Source organism: Mustela nivalis, assembly GCF_964662115.1.
Source record: "Mustela nivalis genome assembly, chromosome: 12".
Taxonomy (NCBI): Eukaryota; Metazoa; Chordata; class Mammalia; order Carnivora; family Mustelidae; genus Mustela; species Mustela nivalis.
In genome coordinates, this window is record NC_139031.1 from 47,014,744 (window position 1) to 47,032,825 (window position 18,082).

Here is an 18,082-nt window from a genome sequence, read left to right on the forward strand (position 1 = left end):
CTCCAAGAACATCAAATGCTATTTTGCGGGAAATGACACCAAGACCTCCTTCTAGTGAGCTCTGTGTGCCTACCCTCCCCTTCTTCCCCCCACAGCTTCTACCCTGCTTCTTTTGGCAGCTCCTCTCTACAGAAATAAACTATTTCTAGAGGATCTTTCATTTTCTAGACGCTGTAACATTTTATCATAAATGTGTCTGTGTGTCAAAAAATACCTCTTAACTTAGAACTGCAACTGCCTTAAAAACATAATTCTGAAAGTCCATGCACAGCCCTTCCTCCTAGGTACATGGAAATTTTTATTTCAAGAGTGCCATTCTTTTGTATTATGTAAAGTGCTTTAATTTGCTGCATTTTTCATGTCTCACTGCAGTCAAATCTGGTGAGAAACTATAGCTATCTCATTCAGGATTAATCAATCTTCTTAGCTCCTGGCTAGGACAGAAGCTGCTCTGGGTGCTGCTTGCTTTGGGGGCTTGGCCTTCCTCTATTTCTTCTTCATATTCAGCCTCCGAGAGGGAGGTGATGGGAGATGATTTTTCCATTTGTAAGCTGCCTTCCAACGGAAAGAAAAATGGAGGGGGCAAATGCCAAGCTTTTCACTTTCTGTGGCTATTACAAACATGACTCTTCTGTTGTCCAGCGGGTACACTATTTTTCAAGGGAGCTATTTTTTTTTAAATACTGTCAGAGTTAGCCAAGTTATTTTGTCATTGAAGAGTGTTTAAAAAAGAAAGAATATATGTCAACATGACATCGTGAATATTAACTTTCTCCTAAGTTACATGTTATGGCAATAGGTTAAAGTGCTGTTTAATTAATTAACAAACACAACAAGTGATCTATGCAAGGTCTTAATCAAAAGAGAAGAAAAAGCATAGTGCTCAGAACTTGGGTTCTGGAGGCAGACTGCCTGGATTCAAATTCTGACGCTGCTTCTTATTGGTGTGTCATGCTGAGCAAGTTACTTAAATGTTTCTATACCACCGTGTTTTCATCTGCAAAATGGGACTTACAGCAATACCTTCCTAAAGGGTTTTGAGGATCGAATGAGATTTGTGCATGTAGTGGCTGGCATGGTGCTTGGTACATAGCCAGTCCTCAGGTTACTATTATCCTCACTTGACTGTAAATCTTCCCTCATGGGGCATTCTACTGGGTAATTCACCTCATCTTATTCTCACAGTAATTCTCTCAACTAAATTCTGTATTTCTGTTTTCCAGATTGAAAATTGAAGTTCAGAGAGTTTAAATATTAGCTTGTTAAATTGGCCCAGCTAGGAAAAGAGAATAATAGGAACTTCTGGAATACAGATTTTATTTGCATTTCTATCGTTCAATTTTATCTTTTGGGATTGATTTGGGACTAATTTCTGCATTACTAATTTTATGATAATTAACTTTATGCTAGAATTACTTAGTGAGGTGTGCCTGTATTTTGAAGTTTAAAAGGCAAGTAACGTGGGAAGATACAATGTTCTAATTAACTTATAATCAGATTATGATAGAACATAAACCACTGAACTCTTTTGTAAAAGAAAGCCTCAGAAGGTGTGCCTCTACATCTGTGGTTCTCAAAGCATGGCCCTGGGACCAGCAGCATGGGCTGGAAACTTTTTTAGAATTGCACATGCTGAATCCACCGAGCCCCAAACTCGATGGGTGAGGCCCAGGAGCCTGGGTTTTGATAAGCCCTCCGCAGTTTGCAAACCAGTCCTCTAGGTGAACAGCACACCGTGGTGGGATCCCAGAGATATTGATGATGTTCATAATATCTGCTCCCAAACTGGAAGTTACATATCACAGCAGGAGCGTGTAGTGGTAATAGAAAAATACACGTGGGGCTGTTATTTGATAATTGCCCTATAAATATTAAATATTCAAGACTGTGTGCTCAATCTTTTCCGTTTCTTGGATTTAGGGCTTCTAAGCAGGGGGTAACGATTACTTGCAAGCCTAACAAGTTGAGCACAAAGGACTGAAAGACCGAGAATGACTTTCTGCTCACCCTTGGCTTCTTGTGCCTGGGACACATAGGGAGTGGGAAGGTTAGGGTTTTTTTTGTTGTTGTTTGTTTGTTTGTTTGTTTTAAGTGTTTATCAATGAGGAGTCTTCAACTAAGAGGAGCTGACAGTAAGAACATGGAGAGGAAGGAAAATCACGAAACAGTCATTACCACTGCATCTTGTTCCTTCTTCAGGTAGATTTTAAACATGGAGTAGCAGACGAAACAATGGGGACCAAAGGATATAGGAAGTAAATAGGGAAACTGCTGCTGTATCCAGATTTAACTGTGGAAAAAATTAGACAAAAGCAGTTGTCATCTTAGAATCCATCATAACCAATGAGGAAAAAACTGGCCATCAGCCAGATGTATTTGCCTAGACTTTAGCAAGGCAGATTTTAGAAAATTCCAAGAAATAGGTGCAAACGTATGGTACTAAAGACAAGTATTTTAAAATAGTACTTAATGCTTAATGATTGCAATGAGGAAAAGGTGGTGGTGGGGGGGGACAAAGCTATATCAATGTCTTTGTGCTATGATCTGTCCAATTAATGCAGCTTTATAGGGTAATAGATCGAGCACGGAAATGGCCAAATAACCAAGGAAAACATGAAAAGAGCTGAAATTTGTAAATTATGCTGGGTGTACAAAAGGTGTAGAATTGCTCTATGTTTTTGTTTGTTTTTGAAATTTATTAGGGGCAGTAATTTCCAAGAAAATAATCAGTTTCTATTTTATTTGCTCCTTTTCCATCAAGAATTTTCCTCCAACTGATAAGATTGGTAGCAGGTAGCAGAAGCCAAGGCCAGGCAAAGAGATTCTAACGGAATACCCAGCTAACCAAGATCCATTTGATTTTCATTCATCAGACATTCATGGAAAACATTTTTTTTTTTTGTCCCAGCCCGGGACAAAAAAAAAAAAATGGTTATGGGAGGGCAGGTGGGTGGGGGATGGGTTAAAAGGGTGATAGGGAATACACACTCAGAAGAAAGAGAGACAAGGAGATAAATGTTTGCAGTGCTCTGAGAGAGCCGTGGTAATGGAGGCCTATACCGAGGCTGGGAAAGCAAAGGGGGGAGTGGCCAGCTGCCTGGAGGAGTTTGGGGAAAGCACCCTACATTAGGGGACATTGGAGCCTTAAAGATGAGTAGGAGTTAAGTTTGCCTTCTGGCTATGTAAGACTACATCACAAGACAAAGGTGTAAATGAAGTAGATGAACTACAGTCACTGATTTTGAAGGAAATGTGCAGGAAGAGAGAGGTGCTGGAAGTATGGAGTCTAGCAATTGAACGGTGAACTCTTCAAAAAAGAGTTGAAAGTTGCAGTATCTTAAGTTGGGTTTCCTGGAATAGCTCTAAGACTGTTGTATGTAGAAGACTTACTGGTGAGTGATCTTGGGAGATACTCTCTCATATGAAAGCGAGGAGGCCGAATTGGGTGGGGGAAGCTGACCCACAATGTAGCTTTTATGAGGCCTCAGCTGAGCTCTTGGGGAGCTCTGGATCTGGGATGATTCTTCAAGGCTGTTGTTGAGACAGAGGAGCATGTCTTTATATCCCCATGTCAGCTAGTCACTGAGTCCTGGCTCTTCTGGGAGGGGTGTCATCTTGAAAGAGGCAGTTCCCTGTAGCTGAGGACAGTTCCTAGTGAGGGAGACAGCTGTGAGCCCGCAGCAGTCTGGGTCCCAGTAACTGGAGGTTGGTTGTGTTGGCCCTGAGGAGGGCTTCTAGGCGGAGGGCAATATTATCCATGACAGATGGATTCTGCAGACCCTACACAGTTTAGAAACTTTGAAGTGGACACTAAAATAAGGCATCAAAGAGAGACTTCCATGCTATCTAGAAAATGAAATCATGATTACCAGAGCCCATGATGTGTTCAGGGAAATGACAGACATGTAACTATATTTAAGTGAGGCATTTGGCCAGGATTCTCATGAAATCTTTATGGATATAAACCCTATTGAATAACTGACTTTAGAGCTGTGCCCAGAGGGTATTGATTAATTTATTTTGTGAATGCCTTAGAGCTTCATTCTCAGTATTGTCATACCATCATACTCATCAAAGCCTAGATGAAGATGTACAGGCTGTGCCCTCAATAGACTGAAATTATGGATCAAATCTAACAAGATGACATATGATAGGATATCACATTTGCTCCAAAAATCTTGATGCACAGGTATGAGAAAGGAAAGACTTGACTTGGAAGCAAATGGGAAACACACATAGGGATTTTGGTTAACAGCTCAATATGACTCAACAGTATAATGAGATTCAATCCTAAGATTGTGTGCTTTGGGAAAATAAAATAATTATCAAATACTGTTCTGGGTTAGCAGGCTATCAATTTTTTCATGTTGTGGATCAACAGTGTTTAGATATTTCACTAAAAATGATCTTGCCATTTGAAACAACATGGATGGATGTAGAGGGTAAAATACTAAGTGAAATAAGTCAGAGAAAGACAGATTCCATATGATTTCACTTGTAGGTGAAGCTTAAGAAATAAAACATATGAGCAAAGGAGGAAAAAAGAGCAAGGGAGAGGAAAAGAGAGAAAGAGGCAAACCAAGAAACAGACTCTTAACTTTAGAGAACAAACTGATGGTTATGGGAGGGCAGGTGGGTGGGGGATGGGTTAAAAAGGTGATAGGGATTAAGGAGGGCACTTGTGATGAGCATGGGCATTGTATAAAAGGGTTCAGTCATTATATTATATACTTGACACTGATATTACACTGTATGTTAACTGAAATCTGAATAATAACTTGAAAAAGGGCAGTTTTCCCATACCTTTTTGGTCTCAGAAGCCCTTTACAATTTTAAAAATTACTAAAGATCTCACAAAGCTTTATTTATATGGATTATGCCTCTCAATATTTACTATATTAGAAATTAAAACTGAGAAATATTAAAAATGAATTAAAAATTCATTAAAAAATTAAAATTAAAAAATTAAAATTAAAAAATTAAAAAATGAATTTAAAAAATCACAATGATAAACACATTGCATGTGAGCATAAAATATTTTTAGGAAAAATTGCTCTATTTCCCCCAAGATATCAGTGAAAAGAGAGGCATGATTTACATTTTGGCAGATCTCTTAAAAGTCTATTTTAGTAGAATACGTTTAGACTCTCAAATCTGCGTCTTCATTTACTCTTATGATAGTTGTTCTGGTTTAAGTACAGTCAGCCTATGGAGAAACCTAGCCTCACACAGATCTCCAGTAGGATATTGGAAGTGTTACTGGTCCTTAGAGGTTGTAGATATTCTTTGATGCTGTACCCAAACTGGACAAATAGTAGTTAACTGTTAGTTGCAAGCTGGAATCCAAAACCATATCATGAACTTTCCATACTTTGTTACATTAAAATTCATGGATCTGTCTTGTACTTTGAACGAATCTCTTACCATGCGTGTTTTTGTAGCATCATGCCTTCGTCATTTGGAAAGTATTGGTTCATTGCATTATGCAGCACTTCCAGATATTGGCAAAAAATGGCAAAATTAAAAAACTACACTCGTTAATATCACTATCAATCTCATTAGAAGAGTCTTTAAATACTGGGGAGCTGTCAAGCTTACAGTGGCCAATCTAAGTTTCTAAAACTCTGATTTTTGCTTGAGAGCCTAAATTTTATCATAGCAATAAATGCCAGTTGTTTTCTTTGAAACAACAAGCTCACTTAGTTCATTTCTGAGGAAATGTCTGCCACAGTCCCACGTCTGAGTAACCATAGTTTGTCTGTCACTCATTCTTTCAAGTAAAAATGATGTTCCATGAAAAAAAGCAGCTAGTTCACATGCCTCTCAGTGTCTTGCACATCTGGAAATGCAAAAATGTGCTTAATGCATTCTTCTGATTTTATCACACAGAATATTAAAAAGATATGTTCTCAGGGTCGATATTACATGAAAATAATAATGTGTACGGCTTCGTCGTGGACATTCGTAGGTTAAACTGGCTTGTTTTGTTTAATGCTCGTGCAAGGCCGTGGAGAAGACAGTGACAGTTTGGTGCCCCTGCAGTGATTTATGCTGTGGGTTCACCAATTTACCCATCATCGCTTTGCAACACCGGTGCCAATGTTAATACAATGAAAAAGGCAAATGTCTTCATTTTATTATGAAAATAGTTTTGACCTCATGGACTCTCTACTTCCCAGAAGGGTCTTGAAACCACTGTTGCTCTAGGAGATATGGAGCCAATAAGAGGTGGTTCCTCGTATGCCCCCTGTGCTTTATCTTTCCTGGATTCTTGCAAAGGAGGGTAAGGTATTCTGTGCCGGCAGAGGAAGGGAGTATTATCATAAGCAAACAGAGGACACCGAGCCAAAGCCTGCCACAGAGGAGCTCTGAGCTCTGAATCCGTCTATGTGCTTTCTTCCCAAGGTTAGAGCAGACAGGTGTAGATCCTTATAAAACAGCCAAGTTATAGTGAAATGATCTTAACACCATCCCATTTATCATTAGATAGTGTTCTTTTACAGAATAAAATTTCAGCCAAAAATCTCAAAAGTTGAGATGAAATAGTTTACTTTCTAAAGAGGGAGGCAAATTCCTTATAATAAAATATAAATACACTTGGATGAGAAACATGGGGGGTTAATGAAATATGTAGATATTGGGATATTCTTATTAAACATGAGAATGAAGAAAATCCAGAAACTGAGTGAAGGCGGTCTAGGAGAAGATGCTATTAGTGGTTATGGATAAGTCCTGGGTGGTTTAAAGATATGTATGTATTTTTGCTTATCTCTACTGTTTGACTCCCAGCAATGAACAGATATTTCTTCTGTAGCAAGAATAATAAAAAAAAAAGTTTATTTAAATTTAAAAAAAAAGAACTATTATTAACAGCAAACTGTAATTGTACCAGAAATCCATAACCAGATTAAGGTTATTGTAACTGAGAAATAATTTGACATTCTTGGGTTAAAAGAATTTTAATACTGCAGAATTTATTAGAAATGTTAATTAAAAAGCTAAGAGTTTGAGTTTTATGGAGTAGTTAGGAGAATTTCATATCATGGCGTGTATGAATATAATACACTGGGACAAGGAAGAGCCCCACTGTGTCGTTTCCTCATGTCTAGCACTGTCTGGGAGTAGGATCATTTCCTGACTCACAGTCACTTCTAACTGACAGAATCTAGCTTATTAAAACCTTATTTTTAAGCTATGTGCTTTCTTTGCTTCCATCATTGCCTGTGGATGATCGAGTCTGTGTAAGACTGCTCCTGAATAAAGAAGTACCTCGGGAGCAGCAGAGACTTTTCCAGAAATGTCTGGAGCATGTCTTGCATAGAAGCCAATAGAGAGAGAGAAGAACAGAGTGCCAATTGCATGACCTTGGTCCAGTCATTTGGTATCCTAAGCTGGTTTCCTGTTAATGACAGAAGGAAGTTGAACTACATTCTGTCTAAGGTTTCTTCTTTCCTGAAGACTTTCTCCAGATTCTGTCAAATGGGGTTCTTGCTTGAATTTGGGCTTTTCCCCCCAACATCCCAACCATGATGTTAGCAAGTTGAATGTTTGTGAAAATTTATATTTTTGTGTTTTCACATTTGTGTATAAATTATTAACTTTAATATAGTACAGAAATGTACTTCATGGTGTTTGTTTTTGCTTTTGAAGTACAATGATAACCGTTTCCTATGAAACCTTGGAAGAGTAAAATGTCAAGGTTGAAAATTAGATTTTATGATTGAATAACTATTGCTTCTTTGGTTGCCTTTGATATCATATTAACCTTCTGGGTTGCCAGATTCATAAGTGATTGCAGAACACCTAGCTCCTTAGGTAATGACCTTGCTACTGCATGCTAATTGTGCATTTTTTTCCCCTTGAGAAATCTGATTATTATGTCATTGTCCTGCCCAGATCCCATTCGGAGTGCTGTGGGGTAGACATTCGTCTTTTTAGAGATGAGAATTATAGTCTCACGGTGACGTGAGTAACTAGAACTTTAGGCCTCAGTGTGCCTCAATTTCCAGGAGAGTAAACATGACTCTAAATATACCATTTCAAAAAAAAAGAAAGAAAGAAACAAACAAACAAACAAAAAAGAAAAAAATATACCATTTCAGTTGTCTTTATCTTTCTGTTCCTCTTGAAGTTTCATAGCATACTAAAAGGCACATGCTTCTGTCTTTATACAAATATGTCCTTTATTGCTGTAAAATATATGTCAGTCTATTAATCAGTTAGAAAAATCCTTTAGTGTCATATTTTAACTTACTGGTGGTCCAGGATTTATAGGCCCGGAAGGAGCTCACTTTTCCCCATGGTCTTGGTTTGAATTCCCTGGGCACACACCCCTTCCACCCTTCCGCTCGCTAGTCTCACCCCTACTGCCAGCTTTGGGGCTTGCCCCAGGTCCTGAGGGAGGAGGGGCTGAGGTGCCCTTTGTGTGAATCCTCCCTACATTTTCCCCTCCTTTACACCGTATTGCTGGGACCGGCCACAGGGGTCTTCCTTTCCCCATCACGTCTGTCCTGTCTTCTCCCCGCTGGAGCCATCTTGCTTGTAATATCCTGGCTCCCAGACCCCTGGAGAGACCCTGCAGGGTAATCTGTTGCTCTGGAATGTAGGCGAACTTCTTTTGGGGGAACTTCTTTGTAAAAACACTCAGCGGAACTGTCTACACTTAAGCATGTTTTCCCTATTGAAATTCAATGAGAAAGACACGCTGGCTGGCCTAGAAAAAAGGATGCAATAGTATTTCATAATGAAATAAATGAAATATTATTTGAAATAACTGAACTATTATTTCAATTATGAGTTGCATGCGGGACCTTTACAGAGTGTCAGGTGCTGTGTGCCGGCCTCGGGGCCTGAAGGGTGGGGACAGGAGAGGTGTGAAAGGGAAGCTGGGAGAACAGGAAGGAGATGGCTTTGGGGGTGGGGGCAGCCCAGCTTGAAATTCTGTTTCTAAATCATCGTGGCAAGAATTTCTTACCTTGAGATGTCCTTTGCGTACAATGCTTAGGGCAGAATAGAATCTGCCCACTTTTGTGAAAATGATTTCCAAGTCCACAAATAGCCCAGTATTCAAATGAAACTTTAGAAGACAATCCCATCTGTCAACTAGAGAAGGTGAAGAGAAGTCACATGTTGGAGTTTCAGTCCCTGTTCTGATTGCTTGTGTGAACCTGCGCAAGTTCTTCAAGCTCTGTCTGTAAAATATGATAAAAATACCTGTTATTGCCTCATAGGACTGTTCCGAGGATTTAGTTACCTAATGGACATAAATGCTTACAGCATGAATATTTAAGCAAAAAATAGTAACTTTTCTTGAGACAAACATACAGTGTTATAACCAGATGAAGTCGGGACAGGTAGAGATCTACACCCCGTCTTTATTTCAGAGCATAGCTTTCGAATCTGTGTTTCCTGTCTCTTAAAATATGTTGTAATTCAGCAGAGCTGTCTTCTAAAGGTCCTTACAGAAACGTAATCATTGTGTGTGAGGAGATTTCCTCATGTTCTCCTCTTCTCCCTGAAAAACACGGTAAATTCAGTTTTTATCCCCTCCGTGAGCATCACATACCCTGTTTTGGTGCTAACCCATTGTCTTCGGCCTTCTTTCAAGCAGCGTCAGCTGCATGTGTCATTTGCTTATCGCTTTTCTCTTTGGGTTATTTTGTCCTTAAACAAAGAACATTAGTAAGCAAGAAATAGCCATTTTGTGAAAACTGCATAGCTAGACAGATTTGTGATCCTTATTAGGGTAATAATCCATCTGTTATAGAACTGGATCAATTTGTAAATTAAATTGATTAATCTAGTAGGGGGAAAGAAAGGTCTTGACTTTTCCCACATAAGCATTTCCTCAAATGGCAGTCATCCTAAAAAGATTTGGGAAGACTCAGTTCTCTGCTAGTCTGTCTTTCTCTGCTCAACTCAGAAGGAAGGCCAGACACTTTCTGAAGAGAAAGGGAGGGAGAGTGGAGTTCAGCTTTCAGATTATCTGGGATCTGATTTTTGCTGGAACTTCTGTATTTTTGACCTAGTATAATGTTAAAACCGTCTATCGACGGTCAGAATTTTTTGAATACTCACTGATTCGTTTAGTAAATGTATGACTGTGTTTGAATTATCTTCTGCAGTTAGTTTACTGTTATTTTCATCTTGTCTGATCAACAAAATCTTCTGATGAGTCTTCTAACAATGTGTGATTGGAATAATAACTTCACACGTTGAAGAGTTTTGTGCTGCAGCTGAGAGGCATGTAAATACAAGCTGCTTATTTGCAAGAAGCTTCCAGATTTGCAATATGATTGCTATGGAAACCACATAATGAAAACCTTATAACCATCTGTGTGGTTTGATGGATTTTACCGCATAGCTGAGCTGTTTTTGTTTACTGTTATTAAAATGTTGAATGGAATATATTAACCCACCAACATGGACTATTTGAGGTATTAATTAGTATTGTATAATGACATCGTGACTCAACACCAAAATAAAATATGTTTAATAATAAACCTAAATAAAATGACATGTGTGTATATTTCTAATATATTGTGGAGGTGATTATTGCCTAGAATTTTCATTTGTCCTTATGTATTTTTTGAGTGTTGTGGAGAGCTTTTCTCTGCTAATAACCGAACATAGTAGGATTTATTTTCATGATTTTGAACCCATTTGTTCACTCTGTATTTATAGAATATCTCCCTTGTACTAGACTTTATTCAAGATTCAGTCTGAGTTTTTCCCCTTAAGATTAAAACACACACACACACCCCAAATTTGATTTTTGTTTTCTTTTATATGGAAGCTGTTTGTATTGTTAGCCCAAGATAAAATGAGCTGTTCGAATATCATTAAGAAAAACTGATGTATGAAGGCTCTGACCTAAAAATAGGTTTGAAATGGAGAAAGGAAGTTTTTTTAATGAGCGTTTCCTCCTCTAAATTACTACTTGGTCAGCATCTCACATGGGTTTCAATTTGGATACTTCTCAGTAAATATTGATACTTAAGTAAACATTTTAATATCATTATTCTGTTAGTTTAAGAATACACTGTGTATATTATAGGCACTTAAATTTTAATAAAATAAGAATAACATCATAGTAATAAATTCTTCTAAGTACATTGTTTACTTTGCCGAGAGTGGAGTTTTCCATTCAATTACTGTAATGAGTTTTGTGATATCTTGACATTAATTTTGGGTGGTGAGTCTATTTCCTGTCATGTCTTCTTAAGAGCCCAAATTAGTGCTGCCTATGTCGTGGTCATGGCTTTTACTTGAGGGCAAGCACACTTCACTATTTTTGAATTTACTCCTCGCTATCAGATTTGTGACCCAGTTGGAGGAGAGGAAGGGCTGGGGAAAGAGAGAGTGTGAAAATGAAGGAAAGTTTTCTCCTTTTAAAAAAATTAGCCATCTGTAAAATAAGTAGGTTGGCCCAAATGTCGGCAAATGTCCATAATTGCTTTAAAATTTGTATGAAAATGTCCTATGAACTCATACATGATAACTAGTCCTTGCGGTTTGGCATAAGTGAGATAACTTGTTGAAGAGGAAAAAGACAGGATTTAGTATTAGGTTTTTCTTAGGTCTTCCTGTATAAATTACTGTTTGACTGAACCATATTAAATTGCCAACATTAGGGTCAACTTAAAATGTGTAAAGTGCCAACTATTTCCAGCTGTTTTTTTTTTTTAAGCTTTCATTATTTTGTTTGAATTGAGTTAGAGAAATTCAAAACAGTTCTATGTTTGTTTTATAAGTACAGTAACTCTCAAGCTTGATTTAAATGTTGAATTTTATTAATGACCACTTCAAAGTTTGCATGGGACTTCTAATTTTGTATCTGTACTCCTGAGCTCTCCACCAAACTTTCCAGTTGCCTCTGGACATTTCCTCTGGGTTGACCCACCAGTATAGTAAACCCCTCACATCAGAGGGGCGCTGGGTGGCACAGCCGGTTAAGCTCCTGACTCCTGTTTTTGGTTCAGGTCATGGTCTCAGGGTTGTGGGATGCGGTCCTCCATTGGGCTCTACGCTCAGTGGGGAGTCTGCTTGAGAGTCTCTCCTTCTTCCTTTGCCCTTCCCCTTTCTCTCTCTGTCTCTCTCTCACTCAAATAAATAAATTTAAATCTCTCACGTCAGAAACCCAGCTCCCTCCGCAATGTTGCTTACCTCGGCTATTCTTTTCTCAGGAATGACACTCTCATATCTCTGTTAACCAAGCTCAAAACTTGAGCCACCCTCAGTTTCTCTCCCTCCCGCAGCCCTCCACATCCAGGCAGGCACAAAGTTTATCCATTGTCGTTCCTTTCCCTCTCATAGCTGGCTCCTTTCCATTTCCTCTGCCCCTGCAGTTCAGGACTTCCTTCCCCTTTAGCCAGACTCTGAGTGGCCTCTCTCCCCACGCCCTCCTTCAGGCTGTCTGGGACAACGGGATCTGATGACCATTCCTCAAGCATAGTTTTGGTCCTGCCCTTTCTCTGCCCAGACATCTTCTGGGGCACTTATTGCCACCAAAAAAGGGCTAAAGTCCATAGCTGGATGTTGATGGCCCTTCGACAGCTGGCCCAGAGCACTAGCATGATCTCCCTCCTGTTCTCCCCTTTTGAGTACTGCATTCTTTAGCCAAAGGGATATTATTGTGCTTTTTCTTTTGCTTATGACTCTCCCTCTGTCTAGACAGTTCCTCCTCCCCATCTCTGTCTATTCAGATTTTCTCCATCCCTCAGAGCCTTCATGGTGTCCCCCCCACCCACCCCGGGTGGTTTCTGCTCTGCATTCCTTCTGAACCTTGTGCCTCCCATGTGAGGTTCTATGCCACCCACCCCCCCATCCAATCTTCCTTTAGATACTCTCTTCTGTCCCTTGTAGGCTGTCAGCTTCCCAAGAGTAGAAGCTCTCTACTGTCTTTGCCTCCCTGGTAGACCCTCCCTCTTCCAGGTAGCTAATGCCCAATGAAGATTTGTTGGTTGAATTATTTAATAGTCATAATTACTTTATTTCTATACTTTGCACATTTTACGATACGTTCTTGCTTTTTCTTGAAAGTATTCTTTTTGAACTCTGTTTTTCTTGGGCATGCCATTTAGTTCATATGTCCTGCCTTAAATATTTCTAAAGTGTGTATAAATCCTTAGGTGAGGAAAATGGACATGTAACAAATGACTCTTTAACGTAAAATGATTAAATACAGTCTATTGACCTTGCATAAAACTCTGATTATTTGATCTCCTCCTGTTTCTTCCTATAACTTGGGGGAAATGCCTGTGAAAGGGAGAGTATGGAAATGACAAACAGGGGGCCTGAATACATCGCTGGATAAAGAACACGGATGTTATGATCACAAGCCCCAGTTAGAATCACAAACAGTGGATGTTTCTGTACCTTTTTGAGCCTCAGTTAAGTCATCTGTGAGAGGAGGATTTAGGAGGATCTGTGAAATCTTAACATCTGCTATAGCTTATGGCATAGAGTAGATCCTGAGTAGCATTTAGTGGGGATTGCCTTGAAGGGTGAGGATCCTTCTAGTATTCTCCTGTGAAGATCAAGTGGGAACACATGAAGCATTTGATACTCAAGAAATGATTTATAGGTTAACTATATTTTGTATCACACATTTCCCCTCACCCACAACGATGTTTTAGGGACTACGGTTTTATCCGTGGTGGGTCTGTCCATGTAGTGCTGGGTGTTCCTTCCCCGGATTTCCGGGCCAGTCTGCACTGGGGAGCCTTCCAGATGAGTTTCTGTAAGTACTTAAAACCAAGTATGTGTGGCTTTAGGACGTGTCTTGAGTTTTATCAAGCCAACTGGTGAGGTTGCTCTCTGGAAACAGCTAGAGGTCTGTTTGTTCAGCTTTAGATTATTGGAAAAGGAATGTGAATGTTGAGTGGTTTCATCCTTTGAGAAGGAATATTTATATGTTCTAAACTTTCTGTTTTGCTCGTCAGTCGGGGTGAGTACTGCTGTTTCTGAGGCGGTCTTTCACTGTACCTCTCTGCTTGTTTACAGAAGAGGAGGAGGACAGTGTTCCTGCACAAGTGGAGGAACAAAGGAAGATGAACCAGGACAGTGCTCTTCCCAGCACAGGTAACGACTGGCGTGGCTTCCTGGGGAAGCTTCTTTTGGTTTTGTTCCCTTTCCCTCGGTCACTTTCCTACGGCTCCAAAGACATGTACACAGCTCCCCGAAGTTGGCTGGTTCGATCTGGGTATCTTACGGCTGATAAGCTGCTTAGTCCCATTTAGGATGCATGGAAACCCTTGAGAAGGATTTATAAAGTAAGCCAATTTATACAAGGTATTCCTTCCTGAATTACTTTGTAATGACTCAATTAGCTTTCATTTCTGCACAAAGGAGATTTGGTTGCATAAATTAGCTTATCATCATTGAGGAAGTGTCACTGCTGAAGGACAGTTTATAGATACAACATGCAGTTGCTGTCAAACCTATAAGAATGTAATATAGACATCTGTGTATACTTTGTGCTTGAGCAGAACAGACTTCTGCCATTCAGAGACTAACAGGGGACAACAAGTTGCCCAGGGGACTGGCAATGTAGACATCTCTGAAAAGGTCAACTTGACACAGGCTCTGACAATCGACCCACAGCTCTGTCTTCTTTGATAAAAATCAGATAAACTTAAGACCGCTAATTGATCTGCAGCCTGTTTAAATGTTGGCCATGCATATCTTCATTGCATATGATTAACACAGAAAGCAAATGAATTGGGTAAGAAATGCCAGAGTCCAGTGACAGCAGTTTAGAAATTGGAAAAGGACACTGATGGCCTAGAAGGCGAGGAAGGATATTCCCCTTATCCATTTCCACTTGGCACATGGCCCCAAGTACTAATTATGACTGAGACTGGAAAAATAACTCTACATGCTATGTACAAAAATCACATGATATGGGCAATTTTTTTTCTTTTTTGTGCCTTGTTATTTCCAAATAGCAGGAGATAAACCATATCTGTAGTGCAAGCATGAGGTTAGCTTTGATAAACCAGCAATTATTTCACATGGAAAGAAGAGAGGGGGAGTACTTTCTTATCAGACCCTTTACACCTCTTCATAGCCACGTGTCTGCTGGGGCAAGGTCTGCCCTATCATCCCATGTCCTGCAGTGAGCTGGAGTTGAGGGTCACCTTCCCTTCTCTGATACGTTCATTCATCACTCTCTCCAGCTGTCAGAGGCTCGCTGGACAGGAAGTGTGTGTTCAGGAAGTAGCTTTCCCGAGTCCTTCCTACCGTGACACGTGGAAAGGAAACAGAGGCCTGATTTCCGGACCTGGACAGGAAAGCAGGAGCAGGTTGCCACAGGAGGCTTTGGTTTGCTTGTTTCAGAAAGGAAGTGAGGATGAAGGCTTTCGAAGTGAGCACCGTGGTCCTGTAAAATGCAGCCGTAAAATGCCAAGGCTGAACGCAACCTTGAGGACACTGCCGAATAGTAATTTAAGTCGGTGTGTTTTATTGTGTGTCATAAAGCTTCTGCCGAAAGCGTGGAGGTTTTTGTTTGTTTGTTTTTAAATTTCAGTGCAGATGTAGAAGGTAGATACCTATAGATACTCCTTCCACAAACAGAAGTATTTTGGCTTAAAGCAATTGTATTTTTCAAAAGCCCTTTTAAAGTAACTCTCTCCCAAATTTTTGCCTTTGAGGGAAGGGAGAAAAAAGTCCGTTTTTCTTCAAAGGAATGCAGTAAGTAGATCTAGCTTTCCATGCAATAGCAGTAAAGCACTGTAATAATTCTTATCTTTAGTGACATGAAATTCTTTTCAAGCAACAGTTTTAATGCTTTTGCATCTCAGTGACCTTTGCTCTCTCTGGGCTGTCAAAGATGTAACCCTAGAAGTTTGTTTGCTGTGCAGGGCAGTGAGTTGACAAGGGTATTACTATCTTGCTGGGCATCACATGACTTGAACTTCTAACCTTGCACAAGAATGTTATATATTTTTCACATGGACTGATTTTACCTAAAAAGAGAAAAGAAAATTCAGATGAATGTAAAATATGTAAACCAAAACATAATCTTGTGTTTCTTAGAAGTTCTTTCATGTTCAAGCTTACATGCCTTACATATGTTTATTAATTATAAACAAAATAAAGATTCCATTTGATTTATTTGTAGAATATGCTTATCTTTTTGAAATACTTTTTAAACCTCTAAGACCGCTCAGGAAGAGATTCTCCGTTATTTTATTGTTGAACGTTTCAGTCCTTGTCATCATATTTTTAAAATCTTTTTGTTTTTGCAAAAGCATCTCCAGCCTTTAGCTTGTATTTTCCTAGCAGTTCTGATACTGCCCAATAATCTGTTTTGGTATGTTTTCAAAAGCAGGAGCAAATACATCGTTTAAATCCTTCACAGGCTGGCTAATTTAGAATGGCTGTTTCTTCTTTCTTTCCTGTCTTTTTTAACCATTCATGCCTTCCCAGGACAACAAATGTAATGAGGTGGGTTTTTGGGTTTGTGTGTGTGTGTGTGTGTGTGTGTATTTTGTAATTTTGAAACCATAGATCATGATGTGGGAAGATTAATCCATGCAGCAATGACAACTCAACAGACTTATTTGTATTCAGAATGTACGCTTCTCTGTGCTTTATGTGTTATGCTCCATACCATTTTTGTACGGTTTTTTAAAAAACACATTTCACATGGATTATTTTTCAGCGTATGAGGTGAATGATGCTAACTTTCGTGAGCCCACTGTGCTTCGGAGTCTGTATCCATGGGTAATTTTTTGAGGACAGTTAGCCACACTTAAAATTTTAAAATTTAAAATTGTAAAAAGTGAACCAGAGGCGCTTGCTCTTGAAGGAATAAGATAAGTCCTAATTTTTGTATCTAGAATTCATACCCAGAATGTTAACATCATTTTCCCGAGGAAATGAAGGCTAATAAATCCATACTGCCAGCGTTTCTCTCTAGTCCTGGTTCTTCTGCTTTATATAACTAGTATCGCATTCCGAAACGGACAGAAGAGTAAATTGTGTGTACATGTAGTCGTGTGACATAAACCACTTATGCTTTAACAGAGCTCACATAGGGAACCCAGAAATGAGGTGGGTCTTTGGGTAACATCATCATCGAGATTATAGAAAGCGCAGTCAAAAATGCATCTTTTTCCCAGTATTGCCAAATCGTTAGCGCTGTTGCCTCTTTACAGCAGTGAGATTTAATGAAATGCTCCTGATGCACATCTGGGGAGAGATGCATCTTGCGCGCGGTGGGGGTCTCCCTTCCCCTCATATGCTCCTGTGACTCCCATTAGTGTTAATGGGAGCTTCACCAAGCGCATCGAGGGGAAGAGAGACCCCAAAGTGATAAGGATTATGTGGTAGAAATCACCATACGCTTTTTCTTTCCTTCCTTCTTGACCCCACCTCTTGAAAATCTATTGAATGAAAAGCTGTCGGGAGAGAATCTGAAAAAGAAGGAGCAGGCGGCCGGCTGGACAGCTGGGGACGCACCAGGATGCTCTCTCACTCAGCCAAAACTTCTCCAGTTTTAGCCCAAGTGTTGTTTCTCTAACCTTTTTGGATCAAGCCTCAGGCTAAGCAGCATGGGGACCACACAGGAGCCTCGACTGGGGAAACTAGCTATTTAGATCCTTTTACCTCCTGGCCAGTGACTGTGGGGGAGGGCCTTGCATGTGAAATGATGTCATCCTCTCTGTGCTCTAATTCCTTGACTTTTAAACTGACACTGACGGACTGCACGGGGCGCAACATTTGACCCATTTAGCAGTTGATTTAATCTGACTAGAACGTCTCAACTTCTAAATCTCTATTTGTCTAAATAAGTGGTTTTTAAAGGAAATCAGTCACTTTATTATTAAGTAATTCTTTCTCAAAGAAAAAAATTGACAATGTTTGGAGCGATCTGTCCAGCGGGAGTGCCCTCTAGTGTCCATTCGTAGAATTTACCTAATATGTGCTTTGGGGGGAAAATGTAATGAAGGGTGGCGGCAAGCATTGTTAGGTCTTGGTTGGATTCCCAGGCTCAGAGACCTCCCCGCTGGTATCAGTGATGAGTGCTCAGATGCAGGAGTGGAGAGGTCAGAAAGGTGTCGGTCTCTCTCCCTTC

General features: G+C 39.7%; 1 protein-coding gene across 5 annotated transcripts in view; it reads left to right on the forward strand.

Moving 5' to 3' along the window:
• The window catches only part of SKAP2 (src kinase associated phosphoprotein 2), a 172,079-nt gene that overhangs the window by 135,586 nt on the left and 18,411 nt on the right, over nucleotides 1-18,082 (forward strand). For 4 of the 5 annotated variants that reach the window (XM_082693203.1, XM_082693204.1, XM_082693202.1 and 1 more), the window contains exon 10: nucleotides 14,005-14,082. In XM_082693203.1, the coding sequence (XP_082549329.1) occupies nucleotides 14,005-14,082 (78 nt within the window). Of the gene's footprint in view, nucleotides 1-14,004; nucleotides 14,083-16,666; nucleotides 16,911-18,082 lie in introns of those variants that run through there. The other variant, XM_082693206.1, reaches the window with a different exon arrangement.